The 15349-nt window shown below is 43.4% G+C and overlaps 1 protein-coding gene across 1 annotated transcript in view; it reads left to right on the top strand.

Annotated features, from left to right (window-relative positions):
• Positions 1-15349, top strand: part of wdr18 (WD repeat domain 18) — a 30482-nt gene that overhangs the window by 5433 nt on the left and 9700 nt on the right. The window contains exons 4-7 of the mRNA XM_049587864.1: positions 121-262; positions 9696-9839; positions 14098-14162; positions 14567-14691. Coding sequence (XP_049443821.1) covers positions 121-262; positions 9696-9839; positions 14098-14162; positions 14567-14691 — 476 coding nt within the window. The remainder of the gene's footprint in view (positions 1-120; positions 263-9695; positions 9840-14097; positions 14163-14566; positions 14692-15349) is intronic.

Raw genomic sequence — 15349 nt, 5'->3', positions numbered from 1 at the left:
TCCCCAGCTGTGATCAATACATACAGTTCATGAATCTCAAATCAGGTTCTGTGTGTGTGTGTGTGTGTGTGTGTGTGTGTGTGTGTGCGTGCTGACTCGTTTTCTGTTTGTGTGTTTCAGTGTGATCCAGGTGGATTTAAGCCACACCCCCGAGCCGCGTCACGTCCTGTCTCGTCACTCTCTGCCAATCACAGACCTGCACTGTGGCCTAATGGGAGCTCAAGCCCGAGTTGCAACGGCGTCCTTAGACCAGACTGTCAAGGTGAGTTTATACAACGCCTGCACAGGTGCAGACACACACACATACACACATACACACAGAGTCTGATCTCAGTGACCTCTAAAATTCGGTACGTCTGATTCATCAGCAGAGTTGTTTATGTTTACTGTGTACTAACTAACAAACAAACACAGATAAACCCTGTTCAGTATCTTATCAAATAAAGTTTATAATGCTGTCATTAAGCGTGTGCGACAGGCGGACTGTCACGGCGCCCACACTCCGCAGCAGCTTCAGTTACTGTGGTCACCAGACGTATCGACACCCGAGGACAGTTTGGTGACTGACAGGAAACAGTTTGCTGACTGACAGGAAACAGTTTGTTTACTGACAGGAAACAGTTTGCTGACTGACAGGAAACAGTTTGTTGACTGACAGGAAACAGTTTGCTGACTGACAGGAAACAGTTTGACTGACGGGAAACAGTTTGACTGACAGGAAACAGTTTGTTGACTGACGGGAAACAGTTTGACTGACAAGAAACAGTTTGTTGACTGACAGGAAACAGTTTGACTGACAGGAAACAGTTTGTTGACTGACAGGAAACAGTTTGTTGACTGACGGGAAACAGTTTGTTGATTGACAGGAAACAGTTTGACTGACGGGAAACAGTTTGTTGACTGACGGGAAACAGTTGGACTGACAGGAAACAGTTTGACTGACGGGAAACAGTTTGTTGACTAACAGGAAACAGTTTGCTGACTGACGGGAAACAGTTTGCTGACTGACGGGAAACAGTTTTGATGATTGACAGGAAACAGTTTGTTGACTGACGGGAAACAGTTTGCTGACTGACGGGAAACAGTTTGTTGACTAACAGGAAACAGTTTGCTGACTGACGGGAAACAGTTTTGCTGACTGACAGGAAACAGTTTGTTGACTAACAGGAAACAGTTTGCTGACTGAAGGGAAACAGTTTGCTGACTGACAGGAAACAGTTTGTTGATTGACAGGAAACCGTTTGTTGACTGACAGGAAACAGTTTGTTGATTGACAGGAAACAGTTTGTTGACTGACAGGAAACAATTTGCTGACTGACAGGAAACAGTTTGCTGACTGACAGGAAACAGTTTGCCGACTGACAGGAAACAGTTTGTTGACTGACAGGAAACAGTTTGCTGACTGACATGAAACAATTTGCTGACTGACAGAAAACAGTTTGCCGACTGACAGGAAACAGTTTGCTGACTGACAGATAACAGGTTGCTGACTGACAGGTAACAGTTTGCTGACTGACAGGTAACAAGGCTATTCAAGAGAAGGCTGAGACATGGGGTCAAACATGGGGGCATTGCACATGTGTGGTAAAATCTCGTCTGCACTTCCTCAAAGGCTCAGTAGATGGCATGAAACCGCAGAATAAGGGGAATGTTTGTTTCATGTCACTGAGGTGCCCACAGTCGGTCCTGGGTCGTAATGTGTCATTCACCGCTGGGTCTTGGGTTTCAAAACATCGCTCAATTTGAATATCAGTGCGCAATAAAACAAGTGTACAAGTGTGCACTTGTAGGCTCAGTAGTGTTACTACTGTCAACGTATATTTGCCAAAAAAACAACAACATAGAAACTCATCGCAACAGAAACAGCCACTACTGTTTTAGTACACGCTCCAGATGTGCAGCCAAAGCGCATAAGCTCCTGTTAAATTTGTGCTATAGAGAAGTATATTAAAAGGCAAAGGTGTGTTATTTGCACAATGATAGCAACACATATATTCAATAGTAAATGCAGTTATAGTGCAGGAAGGAAAAAAAGCTCAAGGGGCTCAGAATTGCATTCAAAACAAGGAGTACCAGGATGACAAGCTGGATGGTTTTCTTAGAGCATTGCTTTGGGGGACATAACTCTTCTGTTGGACTGGTTAATTAGAGAGGCAGTTTACACATCAATAAAAGTACAGATGAATATAAGAGTACTGACAAAAGTCTGTTTGTGTAACATCCAGCCATTTATTTGATCAATGCACTTGTTTCAATTCCAGATGTTTATATTCAGTTCAACAAAGTTGACAAGAATTTTCTTTACAGCAGAATATCCAGAAAGAATATATCCTCACAGTAGGCTATCATAATACAAACAAGACTAGCACAACAAGCCATTAACAATACTAATAGAAAAGTGTGCAACTGTGAGAAATCACAAGTGCAGTCCATTTAATCTATTGGACCATACTCACTGGATGGAAAGTCAAAAATACGGTACAAGGTCAAAGTATAAAAGTGAAAAAATAAACTTTCCCGCTTTAGGACATTTCTACAGCTCATCCTCTATAACCAGTTGTTTCTGTTAATCAATGAGGGAATGAGTGCAAAGCTAACTGAACCTCATGTTACATAAATAAAGATAAATTACCATTTACACAAAAAAGACAATACACTGAAAGAAAGAACATTAGCTCTGATGTGCAACCAAGTTTTCAGTTCAGTTTCACTACTTTGTTGATGCCTATAGTTACCCTAAGGGCAAGTCAACCAGCTGCTTGACTGGTGTATCCACTGTCTAAATGAGTCAACTTAAAAATAAAATAAAAAATGTGCCAAATGTGGACCTAGGAACACAGTTGTACACTATTAACCAATTGATGTGGCTCTTTTGGCCGACTTGTTGTCATGCTGTACTTCCACAGACCCAGCTGATGTCCGATTGACCAGCATATGAAGCCTTAACATTGCCAACCCTTTAACCACTCTGCTGGAGATTCTGTGGCAGACAGGAAGCCATTCAGTCTGTCTGTCAAGAGTGACCATCACTTGACCAATGGGGTCATCAGGTTTTAACAAGGCTGACACAGACTTCTGCATTAATTCATACAGGGAAAGATGGTAGTCATGCATGCGCTTGCTGGGATGTTTCAGACCACCTCTGCTTTGGATTATGGTCAACAAAGATGGGTCATCACTGTGTGTTGTGGCATAGCTGTGGTCTGTGGAGCTAGAGCTCTGAACAGTTGACAGAAGTCACTGCAGATCTCACATGAGCCTTGTCTCAGTTCTTTAAATATGGCCCAACCTGTGAGATAGTATAGTGTTTGGGCTGTGATAAATGGCAGTGGGGGTACTGGGTTGGCTAAACAAGCCTCGGGGATCTCCACTGGTTCCCTAAGTCCTTCCTTTTCCTTTCTCATGTGGTCACTGTACTCAATTAGAGTAGCACAATCATCAGTGCCACACTTCTCAAAATAGGTTAGTGTTATCAGCTTAAGACGTGCACGACACTGTTTAGCTTGAGGATGCATGTTGTTGTTGCATCTCAGCTGTGAGTGCAGGTTCTCATTTGCATCAGTTGACACTCGCCCAGTGAGAAAGAAGGACATATTAAGGGAACCAGTGCCCACGAGGTGTGACACCCAGTTTGGGTTTGGGGGTATGAATGATGCAGGTACATGCTGTAGATGTTGACACATGACAGACGGGAAGTTAGAGAACCAGCAAGCACCAACATAGTGGATGTTGCCATCCGAACACCTGTGTGGCTTGGTATCCAGTGGCTCAGAACTAGGGATGCACCGAAATGAAAATTTGTGGCCGAAGCCGAATAAAATTAAACGCTTGGCCGAATACCGAATGCTGGTGTTTAGTTTTTGCAGATGAACCCCCTCCAGATTAGTGTTGTCACAGTACCAAAACTGGGACCCACAGTACGATACCAATGAAAATATCATGGTTCTGAGTAGTATCACGATACCACAGCGAAAATGAGGCAGATGTGCCTTTTGTCATTTATAAAAAGATAAATCACTTTTCTATAATACATCAATGATATTTCAATGGAATAATTACTTATTGACTTATTCATACTTCAAAAACAGCATCAATAAATGATTTACATAGGGGGGATCAAAATAAAATAAATAAATAAAATCAAAATCAACCAGCCACCCTCCTCCCCTGATAAGTAAAGAACAGTCCCTTCATAAGTAAAGAACAGTCCCTAAAGTGCGGTGAGGTTTGTGGGCCGTTACCTGCCACAAAGAGAGAAATGTGAACGGCTCGTTTCTCCTCTGACACGTCACATACCTGTGTTAGGCTGGCTCGGCTGTTCAGGTACTTTTGGGCAGTCATGACACCAAGAAGAGGAAATTATTAGACCTGGAGCCTTCTCCGTCGCCGGTAAGCCTTATCTTGCGCCGCGGAGCACTATGGCCGCAGCGGCATATCAAGTGCCAGGTGGCCAGCCCGTGCCATTATTGGACGCTGTATGGACACTCACCCTCTTGCGATTGGACTTTGAACTTATCCCACAGTAGTGGTACCTGAGGTACTGTAGTACTACGGTACTCAAACATTATGTTATCATATGTACGGTGGTGTTTTAGTGCCGCAGTCTACCGTTGTACCAGTATACCCTGCAACACTACTCTAGATAGTTCAGTATTGTATTCTTTGCAAACCACTTTTCTTCTATCACTCTTGAACACTTTGACGACACTTTTACTCCGTCCGTCACCGCACGCTGTTTGATTGCGTCATCAAACACGCCGCTATTATTCGGCCTTGCTTTTCACTTATTCCTCTGAATACCGAATGTGTTTTTATTGCAATATTCGGCCGAATATATTCGGTTATCGAATATTCGGTGCATCCCTAGTAATCAGTCTCACCTGTTGAATCAGTCTCACCTGTTGAATCAGTCTCACCTGTTGAATCAGTCTCACCTGTTGAATCAGTCTCACCTATGTAATCAGTCTCGGCTGTTGAATCAGTCTCACCTGTTGAATCAGTCTCACCTGTTGAATCAGACTCACCTGTTGAATCAGTCTCACCTGTTGAATCAGTCTCACCTATGTAATCAGTCTCGGCTGTGTAATCAGTTTCACCTGTTGAATCAGTCTCACCTGTTGAATCAGTCTCACCTATGTAATCAGTCTCGGCTGTTGAATCAGACTCACCTGTTGAATCAGTCTCACCTGTGTAATCAGTTTCACCTGTTGAATCAGTCTCACCTGTTGAATCAGTCTCACCTATGTAATCAGTCTCGGCTGTGTAATCAGTCTCACCTGTTGAATCAGTCTCACCTATGTAATCAGTCTCGGCTGTTGAATCAGTCTCACCTGTGTAATCAGTCTCACCTGTTGAATCAGTCTCACCTATGTAATCAGTCTCGGCTGTTGAATCAGACTCACCTGTTGAATCAGACTCACCTGTTGAATCAGTTTCACCTGTTGAATCAGTCTCACCTGTTGAATCAGTCTCACCTATGTAATCAGTCTCGGCTGTTGAATCAGTCTCACCTGTGTAATCAGTTTCACCTGTTGAATCAGTCTCACCTATGTAATTAGTCTCGGCTGTTGAATCAGACTCACCTGTTGAATCAGTCTCACCTGTGTAATCAGTCTCACCTATGTAATCAGTCTCGGCTGTGGAATCAGTCTCACCTGTTGAATCAGTCTCACCTATGTAATCAGTCTCACCTGTTGAATCAGTCTCACCTGTGTAATCAGTTTCACCTGTTGAATCAGTCTCACCTATGTAATTAGTCTCGGCTGTTGAATCAGACTCACCTGTTGAATCAGTCTCACCTGTGTAATCAGTCTCACCTATGTAATCAGTCTCGGCTGTGGAATCAGTCTCACCTGTTGAATCAGTCTCACCTATGTAATCAGTCTCACCTGTTGAATCAGTCTCACCTATGTAATCAGTCTCGGCTGTGTAATCAGTCTCACCTGTTGAATCAGTCTCACCTTTTGAATCAGTCTCACCTGTTGAATCAGTCTCACCTGTGTAATCAGTCTCGGCTGTTGAATCAGTCTCACCTGTGTAATCAGTCTCGGCTGTTGAATCAGACTCGGCTGTTGAATCAGTCTCACCTGTGTAATCAGTCTCGGCTGTTGAATCAGTCTCACCTGTGTAATCAGTCTCACCTGTTGAATCAGACTCACCTGTTGAATCAGTCTCACCTGTCTCAGGTGATGATCTCAGTTCAGTTTTAAACCCATTGAGTTTATAAAGTTACAGATTTTTAACATGTGAGAAACATGTTACAGTTGACATGTCTTGAACATGTGTCACAGTAAACTGTAATATACTGTCATATGTATGTAGTGTAACTGTAATCTATTACTTTACAGTAACTTCATGCTGTTGAGTTTTAAAGTGAAACTTGGACCAATCAGATTGTGACTGTGTCTGGTCTCAGATCCCTTTTTAATTCTGGTAAAATCCCCTCTGACATAAATCACAGGAGGCGGAGTCTCAGTAATGACATCATAACAGATGGTCAGGAGGTGTTGAACAGGAGCCGAGGCGTCGCCGTTGCTCGTACTTTAAATCATCTGGTCCTTAAGTGGAATCTGGAACCAAAACAGAGTCCACGCTCTGCAGCGCCAGCAGCTCCATCACGGCGAGGGGAGGGGGGCTGGGTCAAAGGTCAGCTGGCAGCAGAGACGCATCACTTCCTCTTGTCATCTCTGAAACTCTCCACACGCCTCTCTCTGATCACAACATTATTTAAACAGGAGAGTCGTCATGATGTCATCAATGACAGGAAGAACCTCAGTCCCATGATGCTTTAAGCTGCCACGCAGAAAACACATGATCAGATACATATTGATAACTGATGACTGATCAGTAACTGATTACTGATCAGTAACTGACTGATCAATGACTGATGACTGATCAGTGACTGACTGATCAGTAACTGATGACTGATCAGTGACTGACTGATCAGTAACTGATGACTGATCAGTAACTGATGACTAATCAGTAACTGATGACTGATCACTAACTGATTACTGATCAATAACTGATTACTGATCAATAACTGTTTACTGATTAGTAACTGATTACTGATCAATAACTGTACTGATTAGTAACTGATTACTGATCAGTAACTGATGACTGATCAATGACTGATGACTGATCAGTAACTGATGACTAATCAATAACTGATGACTAATCAGTAACTGATGACTGATCACTAACTGATTACTGATCAGTAACTGATTACTGATCAATAACTGTTTACTGATTAGTAACTGATTACTGATCAATAACTGATGACTGATCAATGACTGCTGACTGATAAGTAACTGATGACTGATCAGTAACTGATGACTGATCAATGACTGACTGATCAGTAACTGATGACTGATCACTAACTGATTACTGATCAATAACTGTTTACTGATTAGTAACTGATGACTGATCAATGACTGACTGATCAGTAACTGATTACTGATCAGTAACTGATTACTGATCAGTAACTGTTTACTGATTAGTAACTGATTACTGATCAATAACTGATGACTGATCAATGACTGATAACTGATAAGTAACTGATGACTGATCAGTAACTGATGACTAATCAACAACTGATGACTGATCACTAACTGATGACTAATCAATAACAGATGACTGATCAGTAAGTGATGACTGATGACTTATCAGTAACTGATGACTGATCAGTAACTGATGACTAATCAGTAACTGATGACTGATCACTAACTGATGACTAATCAATAACAGATGACTGATCAGTAACTGATTACTGATCAATAACTGTTTACTGATCAGTAACTGATTACTGGTCAATAACTGATGACTGATCAATGACTGCTGACTGATAAGTAACTGATGACTGATCAGTAACTGATGACTAATCAATAACAGATGATTGATCAGTAACTGATTACTGATCAATAACTGTTTACTGATCAGTAACTGATTACTGGTCAATAACTGATGACTGATCAATGACTGCTGACTGATAAGTAACTGATTACTGATCAGTAACTGATTACTAGGGATGTCCCGATCCGATATTCAGATCGGTATCGGCCGCCGATATTAGCAAAAAATGGGCATCGGCGTCGGATCGGACTGCATGGAAAAATGCAGATCCAAGAACTCCGCTCCAGGTTTTCCGGCCAGCCCAGCGCTCCGCGATTCAAGCAGTCCATTCCAGTGATCCGCTCCAGCTCTTACTATCAGTCCACCAGGCCAGCATGCAGACGGCAGACACACACGGAGGGTAGGGTGGGAAGAGTAGCAGTCAATTTAGCTAAATGACTTGATTTGTTTTCTGCTCTGGTTTTTTGAGAGTGATATTTTTATTTGGTTTACACTCTTACTGTTTAAGTAAAGAGCACTGATGGCACTGTTTTGGGCACAATTAGTGAAACTGGAGCCATGGATGGACTACAGAAACACTACTAAAATAACTGAAAAGGAAAGGCTGCATTGTTTGTTAAATGTCAACAATGTCTTGTGGTGTTAATCTATTTTTATTTATTAGGGGGCCAAAGCACAAGTGTGTGGAGTCTTGCTGCTATTTTAATTTCAGTGTTAGATATTTTAAAGATTTCTTGTGTTGATCTATTTTCTGTTTATTAAGGGGCCAAAGCAGCCAAAGCAAACCAGCTATATTTTTTATTTAATGTTAATGTTCAAGTTTAAAGTTTGTTTATTTAACCCTGTTAACAATAAACAGGTCAGTTTCTCATACCAACTGTTGTGGATCATTCTAACTAATCCGATTAAGTAGTTGTTCTTGTTAGAGTAATATCGCTTGATCAAACCTTTTCTAACATGACTGACAACAAAATAAGTGAATATGACTAATCAATAACTGATTACTGATCAGTAACTGATGACTGATCAATGACTGATGACTGACAAACTGAGGCTGTTTGTTGTTTTTATTTTGCTTGTGTTGTTAACGTGCACCTCTCCGTCACATCAGTCTGATGTATTGATCTGTGATAAGTTTAAGTTTATTTCCTTTATTAATCCCCCTGAGGGGAAATTCAATGTTTTCACTCTTGCTTGTCAGTTACACACAGGTCTGAAACACACACACATGCACAAACAGGACCTATACATGCACAAAGTGGAGAGATGTCAGAGTGAGGGGGCTGCCCTTTGGTCAGGCACCCCAAGTAGTTGGGGGGTTCGGTGCCTTGCTCAAGGAGGTGAACTGGCACCTCTCCAGCCACCAGTCCACGCTCCATATTTGGTCCGGACAGGGACTCGAATAGGCGACCTTCCGGTTCCCAACCCAAGTCCCTATGGACTGAGCTACTGCCGCCTACTGATCTGATTGTCCTAGCAGTAAAGAGTCTGTAAATAGCAACATGTTTATTATTGATGACATCACTTCCCCTTCCTGCTGACGTCTGCGTGTTCACAGGGTAAATAAAAACAGTTTCATATGACAGAAGAACTTTGAGGCTGACGAGGATCAGACAGGTCACCTGACCGTACAGACACTGACTGGCGTACCTGTGCGTCAGGTGAGCATCAGCTGCTGCCACCCAGCTGGTTTGAACCAGGAGCATGTGGTGATGTCACTGTGTAGGTGACTTGTGCGGATTGAATGTTGGTCATGATGCGTCTGTGACATCCCGCGTTTGGTCAACGACACGTTTTAGGTCCAGTTACCTTAAATACTGTGTGTGTGTGTCCATCTGTCCTTCCAGGTGTGGGAGCTGTCCTCAGGTGAGCTGCTCCTGTCCGTCCTGTTTGACGTGGAGATCATGTCTGTGACCTTTGACCCCTGCGAGTACTTCCTGTTCTGTGGAGGCAGCGATGGAAACATTTTCCAGGTGTCTCTGTGCAGCCAGGTGGGTCTCACTCCTCACTGTATGTCCTCTGTCTGACCCTTCTACATCTGACTGTCCTACATCCTAATGTCCCACCATCCTACTGTCCCACCATCCTACATCCTAATGTCCCACCATCCTAATGTCCCACCATCCTACTGTCCCACCATCCTACATACTACTGTCCCACCATCCTACTATCCTACATCCTTCTGTCCCACCATCCTACATCCTACTGTCCACCATCCTACTGTCCCACCATCCTACATCCTACTGTCCCACCATCCTACTGTCCCACCATCCTACTGTCCCACCATTCTACTGTCCCACCATCCTACTGTCCCACCATCCTACATCCTACTGTCCCACCATCTTACTGTCCCACCATCCTACTGTCCCACCATCCTAATATCCTACATCCTTCTGTCCCACCATCCTACATCCTACTGTCCCACCATCCTACTGTCCTACCATCCTACATCCTTCTGTCCTCCTTCTTACATCCTACTGTCCTACCATCCTACTGTCCTCCTTCCTACATCCTACTGTCCTACCCTCCTACATCCTACTGTCCCACCATACTTCTGTCCTACATCCTTCTGTCCTACCATTTTACTGTCCTACATCTCACTGTCCTCCCAACGTACATCCTTCTGTCCTACCATCCTACATCCTACTGTCTGATATTCTACATTCTATTGTCCTACATCCTACCATCCTGCATTATACCAAGTTAAACCCTTCCTGTGTCTCAGGTCCTTCATTTAGTCCAGCCTTACACAGAGACTCAAGAGTTCATCAGTGTCAGTTTGTCCTTGTTTTTTTTAGACGTTAATGAGCTTGTTAATCAGAGATGCTCTGTCTGCTCCCGAAATATCAATCAATCAATCAATTTTATTTATAAAGCCCAATATCACAAATCACAATTTGCCTCACAGGGCTTTACAGCATACGACATCCCTCTGTCCTTATGACCCTCACAGCTGATCAGGAAAAACTCCCCAAAAAACCCTTTAACGGTGAAAAAACGGTAGAAACCTCAGGAAGAGCAACTGAGGAGGGATCCCTCTTCCAGGACGGACAGACGTGCAATAGATGTCGTACAGAACAGATCAGCATGATAAATTAACAGTAATCCACATGACACAATGACACAGAGAGACAGAGAGAGAGAGAGACAGAGAGAGAGACAGAGAGAGACAGAGAGAGCGAGAGAGAGAGATGCAGGTAATGACAGTAGCTTACAGCAACATTAATGAAAGTAATAATATTATAGTTATAGTTCTGGCTACTGTGGTACAATATGTTGAAAGTATGTATTAATATTTGGCAGTATACATGTGTGACAATAATCATATGTGTATAATAACAGTAGAAGTATGACTAATGACTAATGATGGCAGCAGCAGCAGGAAGCATCTGGCAGGACCACGGCAGCAGCACAACCACACACGTCACGCTGTCCAGGCACCGCTGTGATATGAGTTAATCTGAGAGACAGTGGAGCACAAAGGCTCCGGAGAAGAAGCCGAGTTAGTGACATCCAGAATGGCCGAGTTAGCAAGATGCAGTAATAGAATACGAGAGAGAGAGAGAGAGAAGGTGAGAAGGTGCCCGGGGAAAAAACCAGCTTAGTGCAGAACCTTTTAGGCCAATTAAGTGATCCAGTCTCTGTAGCAGAATTTGATGGTCAATTGTGTCAAACGCCGCACTAAGATCTAATTAAACAAGTACAGAGATGAGTCCTTTGTCTGAAGCAATCAGAAGGTCATTTGTAATTTTAACTAGTGCTGTCTCAGTGCTATGATGCACTCTAAATCCTGACTGACTCTTAGTCAGCCTGGCTACAGTGCTGAAAAGAAACCTGGGGTTGTTCTTATTGTCTTCTATTAATGCTGAGTAATAGTTTGCTCTGGCATTGCGGAGGCCCCTCTTATAAGTTTTGAGACTGTCTGTCCAGATTAAACGAGATTCTTCCAGTTTGGTTAATCTCCAATTCCTTTCACATTTTCACAATATTTGTTTAACTTACAGGTTTGAGAGTTATACCAAGGAGCGAACTTTCTTTGCTTTGTTAACTTCTTTTTAAGAGGAGCTACAGAGTCGAGTGTTGTTCGCAGCGAGCCTACGGCACTATCGACAATATAAACTGTAACAGATCATATTAGGGCAAGGATAAATCCTAGAGTAAAAGTGTAACAGATGATGTTAGGACGAGGATAAACCCTGGAGTAAAACTGTAAAAGATATGAGGACGCGGGTAAATCCTGGAGTAAAACTGTAAAAGATGATATGAAGACGCGGATAAATCCTGGAGTAAAACTGTAACAGATGATGTTAGGATGAGGATAAATCCTGGAGAAGTGTCTGTGGTGTTTATTTCCACTGTCTCTTTTCTCCTCTTGACACGGTTGTTTCTCGTCACAGCAAATTTACATTTTAAAGCCCCCGTCCGTCCCTGAACACACCTTCCTGTCTTCAGTCTCTGAGGACGGTTATGTGACCGTGGTGAAGTTTTGTTTACAGCCTGGTTGTGGCGGTGACGTTAACTCATGTGACCGTGGTGTAGTTTGTTTACGGCCTGGTTGTGGTCGGTGAAGTTAAGTCATGTGACCGTGGTGTAGTTTGTTTACAGCCTGGCTGTGGCAGTGACGTGAAGTCGTGACCGTGGTGTAGTTTGTTTATGGCATGGTTGTGGCAGTGAAGTTAAGTCATGTGACCGTGGTGTAGTTTGTTTACGGCCTGGTTGTGGTCGGTGAAGTTAAGTCATGTGACCGTGGTGTAGTTTGTTTACAGCCTGGTTGTGGTCGGTGAAGTTAAGTCATGTGACCGTGGTGTAGTTTGTTTACAGCCTGGTTGTGGTCGGTGAAGTTAAGTCTTGTGACCGTGGTGTAGTTTGTTTACAGCCTGGCTGTGGCGGTGATGTGAAGTCATGACCGTGGTGTCGTTTGTTTACGGCATGGTTGTGGCAGTGAAATTAAGTCATGTGACCGTGGTGTAGTTTGTTTACGGCCTGGTTGTGGCGGTGGTGTGAAGTTATGTGACCGTGGTGTAGTTTGTTTACGGCCTGGTTGTGGCGGTGATGTGAAGTCATGTGACCGTGGTGTAGTTTGTTTACAGCCTGGTTGTGGCGGTGAAATTAAGTCATGTGACCGTGGTGTAGTTTGTTTACGGCCTGGTTGTGGCGGTGGTGTGAAGTTATGTGACCGTGGTGTAGTTTGTTTACGGCCTGGTTGTGGTGGTGATGTTAAGTCGTGACCGTGGTGTAGTTTGTTTACGGCCTGGTTGTGGCGGTGAAGTTAAGTCATGTGACCATGATGTAGTTTGTTTACAGCCTGGTTGTGGCGGTGACGTGAAGTCATGTGACCGTGGTGTAGTTTGTTTATGGCCTGGTTGTGGCGGTGAAGTTAAGTCATGTGACTGTGGTGTAGTTTGTTTACAGCCTGGTTGTGGCCGTGAAGTTAAGTCATGTGACTGTGGTGTAGTTTGTTTACAGCCTGGTTGTGGTGGTGAAGTTAAGTCATGAGACTGTGGTGTAGTTTGTTTACAACCTGGTTGTGGTGGTGAAGTTAAGTCATGAGACCGTGGTGTAGTTCGTTTTACGGTCTGGTTGTGGCGGTCACGTTAAGTCAACAAACAACAAACAAACAGCTGTGATTTGTTCTCCACGGAACCACAGCTCCTTATGATGTCTCTTAGTCACGACTCCACCAGCTGCTACCGCTTCCTGTCACAACATCACATATGATCCATCATGGCTGCGCCCCGAACACGCGCCGGCTCCTGACCCTTTGGATTGACACCTTACAGAGCCAATAGGAGCTCCTGGTGCTGCTGTGGCCTCAACAGCCAATCACACCCTGAGCTGAAGGAACATATGTCCTGTAGTTTAGAGGTATTTAAAGAGCCTCTGATTGGCTGACCTCACTCAGAGGATTGTGGGTGTTGTAGTCAGCGGCAGCAGAGTTTAACCCTTTGTTGTTCCCATAGACTGTTGTCCATGTAGAGACATGTCCACCTGACCTGTCTTCTGCTTTCGTCAGGGTAACAAGTGTTTCATTGCTGTCAGATCCTGAACTCACAAAACCTAGTTCTAGCAGGACCTCTCAGACCTGCCAGTGCTCCCAGTGCTCCCAGTTCTACCAGTTCTCCCAGTGCTGCCAGTTCTCCCAGTCCTCCCGGTGCTCTCAGTTCTCCCAGTGCTCCCAGTTCTGACTGAGGAGCTGCTGTTTGTCTCAGTAAACATTTGGTGTTTGAAGTGTTTGTGTTTCGTCTGCAGAGTCTCAGTCAGGATAAAGCGTTCCAGTCCGACAGCGAAGGGAACCAGGTCTTCAAAGGACACAGGTGAGACGAGGACAGGTGTGGACCTGATCAACGACTTTGTTCCATTAAGGTGAAGATGAAGCAGTGAACTGGTTCAATGTGAGTGTGGTGACAGGATGAATCTGTATTCATTAATTGATTCACAACCAACCAAACTCTGATTTATTCAGCTCAGACTTCATATTTTCTCCAGTCAGAGAATAGAGACCAGACTCCGCCCCCGTCAGACAAAAATCTGAACAAACACCAAACTTTGGATTCTTTAAAACTCTGAGAGATCTGGTCTGGTCTGGTTTGGTTTGGTTTGGTCTAATCTGGTCTAATCTGATCTGATCTGATCTGGTCTGATCTGATCTGATCTGATCTAATCTAATCTGGTCAGGTCTGGTCTGGTCTGGTCTAATGTCAGTCTGAATGTGTCTCAGGAACTTGGTGACGTGTCTCTCGGTGTCGATGGACGGGACGCTCCTCCTCTCCGGGTCACATGATGAAACTGTCCGACTGTGGGACATTCAGAGCAAACAGAGCATCCGGTGTCTCGCCCACAAAGGTAAGCCACGCCCCCTTGTCATGACATCAACAATAACAAAATCAAAACAACCAATCAGACGGTGTTCAGACCGTCAAGATAAAATAAAACTTTATTCATCATGACAGACGTCGTTCCACAGCTGCACACGTGATAGATAACAAACAGGTACACAACAACATAAACAGGTACACAACAACATACAGGTGAACGAAATATGAACAGGTAAACAACAACATATAGGTAAGCGACATATAAACAGGTAAACGGGTCACTAATTGTTGGTAACTTGTGTCTCAGAGGATCAAAGATCGATCAGTAATTATCAATAATAATAATTTGACTGAATTTAAATGAACTGATCAAAGGTCAGCTCATCTGTCTTCACTGACCCATCACTCTGTCGGTCTGATGACAATTATTACACATGATGATGATGATGAAGCTCCTCTGAATATGTCACATAAAGACTTTATAGTAACGTGATGTTACTATAACCAGCACTGCTCACAGTAAACTGCACCATGGACACTTTATGGACACCATAATAAGCATAACTGTCCCCCATGTTGTTGTTTATTTGCACATACAATATTCACTTTGAACTAAATATGTTCACTTTAACCCACTGCTCACTTTTTATTCACTGCTCATTATTACTATTATTATTATTATTATT

Source organism: Epinephelus fuscoguttatus, linkage group LG10 (assembly GCF_011397635.1).
Source record: "Epinephelus fuscoguttatus linkage group LG10, E.fuscoguttatus.final_Chr_v1".
NCBI lineage: Eukaryota > Metazoa > Chordata > Actinopteri > Perciformes > Serranidae > Epinephelus > Epinephelus fuscoguttatus.
The sequence above is the reverse complement of the archived record's forward strand: the minus strand, read 5'-3'. Positions and strand labels throughout refer to the sequence as shown.